This window comes from Larus michahellis, chromosome 8, assembly GCF_964199755.1.
Source record: "Larus michahellis chromosome 8, bLarMic1.1, whole genome shotgun sequence".
Classification (NCBI taxonomy): domain Eukaryota; kingdom Metazoa; phylum Chordata; class Aves; order Charadriiformes; family Laridae; genus Larus; species Larus michahellis.
The window spans coordinates 30,435,997-30,438,506 of NC_133903.1; the positions used below are offsets into that span (position 1 = coordinate 30,435,997).

The 2,510-nt window shown below is 61.3% G+C and overlaps 1 protein-coding gene across 1 annotated transcript; it reads right to left on the bottom strand.

The window, feature by feature from the left end:
* Positions 1-502: 502 nt before the first annotated feature.
* On the bottom strand, positions 503-1,585 carry LOC141747812 (1-phosphatidylinositol phosphodiesterase-like). Its single transcript, XM_074598581.1, has one exon. The coding sequence runs from the start codon at positions 1,568-1,570 to the stop codon at positions 503-505; it is 1,068 nt and encodes a 355-aa protein (XP_074454682.1). The 5' UTR covers positions 1,571-1,585.
* Positions 1,586-2,510: the final 925 nt, after the last annotated feature.

Below are 2,510 nucleotides of genomic sequence, written 5' to 3' on the forward strand. Positions count from 1 at the left end.
AAAATAATGAGGGGAAGGATGCTCCTAACCATTTGTCATCACCTTTGAAATGAATTCCTCCTCCTCCGACCTCTCGCAGCTCTGCTTTAAGACCAAGGTGGTTACAAACACCGATATAACTGTGCTTCAGCCATGGGCAGAGGGGTAGAGGCTCTTTCACATCTGAGTAGCAAAAGCAAAAGGTCTTTTCTGCACATTTCTGCTAGAAAATGGCAAGGCAACATAGGGTATGCTTTCCTAACTTATTTTTATTTTTATTTACCCTTGAAAGGAAAAGGACTGTTTTGCAGAGAGGCATTTTGGGTGGACTCACTGGCCCGAGAGGATGCAAGGCAGGACCTTTTCCCTCCACCCATCCCTGCTGCTCTGCTGGGGACCTGGCTGTCCCAGCCCCGCGCCAAGACCATACCTGGCTCTCAGGGGAGAGCAGCATGCAGGGGGCAGCTCCCCGGGCTGCCCAGCTCCGACCGCAGCCACCAACCCTCTGCCACCTCTGGCACTGTCACACCATCGTCACACGGAGGCTTCCCGGCGCCCAGCAAGAGCTAGAAACCCGCTTTTGCTTTACTGGCGCTGACGTCCTTCGGCAGATGCGTGGGGCCGGCAGCAGCATCCGTCTGGATGGGCACTGGCTCGGGCAGTGAGCAGATCTGTGCCGGCTGCAGTGCCCGTCCCCTCTGCCGTGGGGGCGCCGCGAGCGTCCTGCAGGGGTGCTGGGGGCTGCTGTGGTGTGTCCGCTGGCCAGCGGGCCGTTGCTCTCCACAATGAGCCGGAGGAGCCCTGCCCCAGGGAAGTCCAAGATGACCACCCCCCAGCGCACAGGCCGCCCCCGCCGACGCCGCAGGTGCTGGTAGCAGCGCGGGTTCACGAAGCGGGCCACCTCCTCGGGGCAGGTGAAGAGCCCATTGCCGGAGCAGAAGGTGAGGTGCATGGTGGTGGGGTCCCCGCCGGCTGCCCTCTCCAGGTGCCGCCGTGCCCGGGCCCACTTGCGCTCCAGTGAGAGGACGTTCCAGGCATCGCTGATGCTCAGCTGCTCGTAGGGGATGCCCAGCACCTCCTGCGCCAGTGCCTCCAGCACCACGATCTTTCCCCGTGCCTGGCCCAGCGTTGGCACCTCTTCCCGGCACCACACGCGGCCCCGTCCCTCTTCCAGCAGGCAGCGGTGCAGCTCGGCAGCAAAGCCCGGCCGGGAGAAGATGGGCAGCTCCTCCTTGATGCGCATGAGCACAGCCTCACCGGGGTGGGCACAGAGGAAGCGCAGGGTGCGGCGCAGGACCCCCCGCAGGCTGGCCCGCTGGAAGGTGCAGAGGTGGTAGACGTGGAGCTCGCCCCACGCCAGCTTGCAGCGCACGTCCAGGAAGCGGATGCCGGACGCCAGCTGGGCCTCCAGGCCCCAGCTCTGGCACCGCAGGCGCCGGCCGCCGAACAGGCTGAGGGAGTCGTGGGTGCCAGGGATGGAGAGGCGGGAGAGGGGCAGGGCGTCGGGGAGCCCTGCCATCCAGTCAGGGCAGCAGGCTGCCGGCTGGGGCATGCAGTCGAACGCCGCGCTGCGCCGGCACCGCGCCTCCATGCTGGTGGGAGACTGGGCACCCCAGCACCTGGCGGGCCCCACCGAACCCTTCTGTGGAGGAGAAGCAGCCCATGAGCAGTGGCCATGGCCCCCATGCATCCCAGTCCCACCCATCCCTAGAGGTATAGAATCACAGAATTATAGAAAAGCTTGGGTTGGAAGGGACCCTTAAAGGTCATCTAGTCCAACCTCTCTGCAATGAGCAGGGACATCTTCAACTAGGTCAGGTTGCTCAGAGCCCCGTCCAACCTGACTTTGAATGTTTCCAGGGGTGGCACATCTATCACCTCTGAGCAACTTGTTCCAGTGTTTCATCGCCCTAAAATTTCTTCATTAAATCTAGTCTGAATTTACCCTCTTTCAGTTTAAGACCATTACCCTTCATCGTATCGCAACAAACCGTACTAAAAGTCTATCCCCATCTTTCCTGTAGGCTCCCTTTAAGTACTGGAAGGCCACAATAAGGTCTCCCCGGAGCCTTCTCTGCTCCAGGCTGAACAACCCCAACTCACTCAGCCTGTCTTCATAGGAGAGGTGTTCCATCTCTCTGATCGTGTTGTGGCCCTCCTCTGGACCTGCTCCAGCAGGTCCATGCCTTTGCTGTGCTGAGGTCTCTAGAGCTGTCCCCACCGTCCCATGAAACCCTATGGCATACCACGTGCCCCACACATGTTGCTGCCAATACTCCACACTCGCACAGTACGGTTCCCCTCCCACTCTCAAGCACTTGTCCCACTACCCCCGAGCCCCATCATGTCCCAGCCTCCCCCTCCTGCACCCACCTGGGTTTGCCTGTGGCTGCGGGGTGCAGCCCGCTAGACAGGGCACACAGCCGTGGGTGCCAGCGACACACTGGCAGGTGGAGCGGGATGCTGGCCATTAACCTGGTGACAGCCATGACGCGCGTCCTGCCTCACACATGGCACGTGCACTGGGGATT

What these genes read in the sequence shown, in the direction of transcription:
- LOC141747812 (XM_074598581.1), bottom strand. Translation starts at nt 1,570, where the DNA reads ATGGAGGCGCGGTGCCGGCGCAGCGCGGCGTTCGACTGCATGCCCCAG.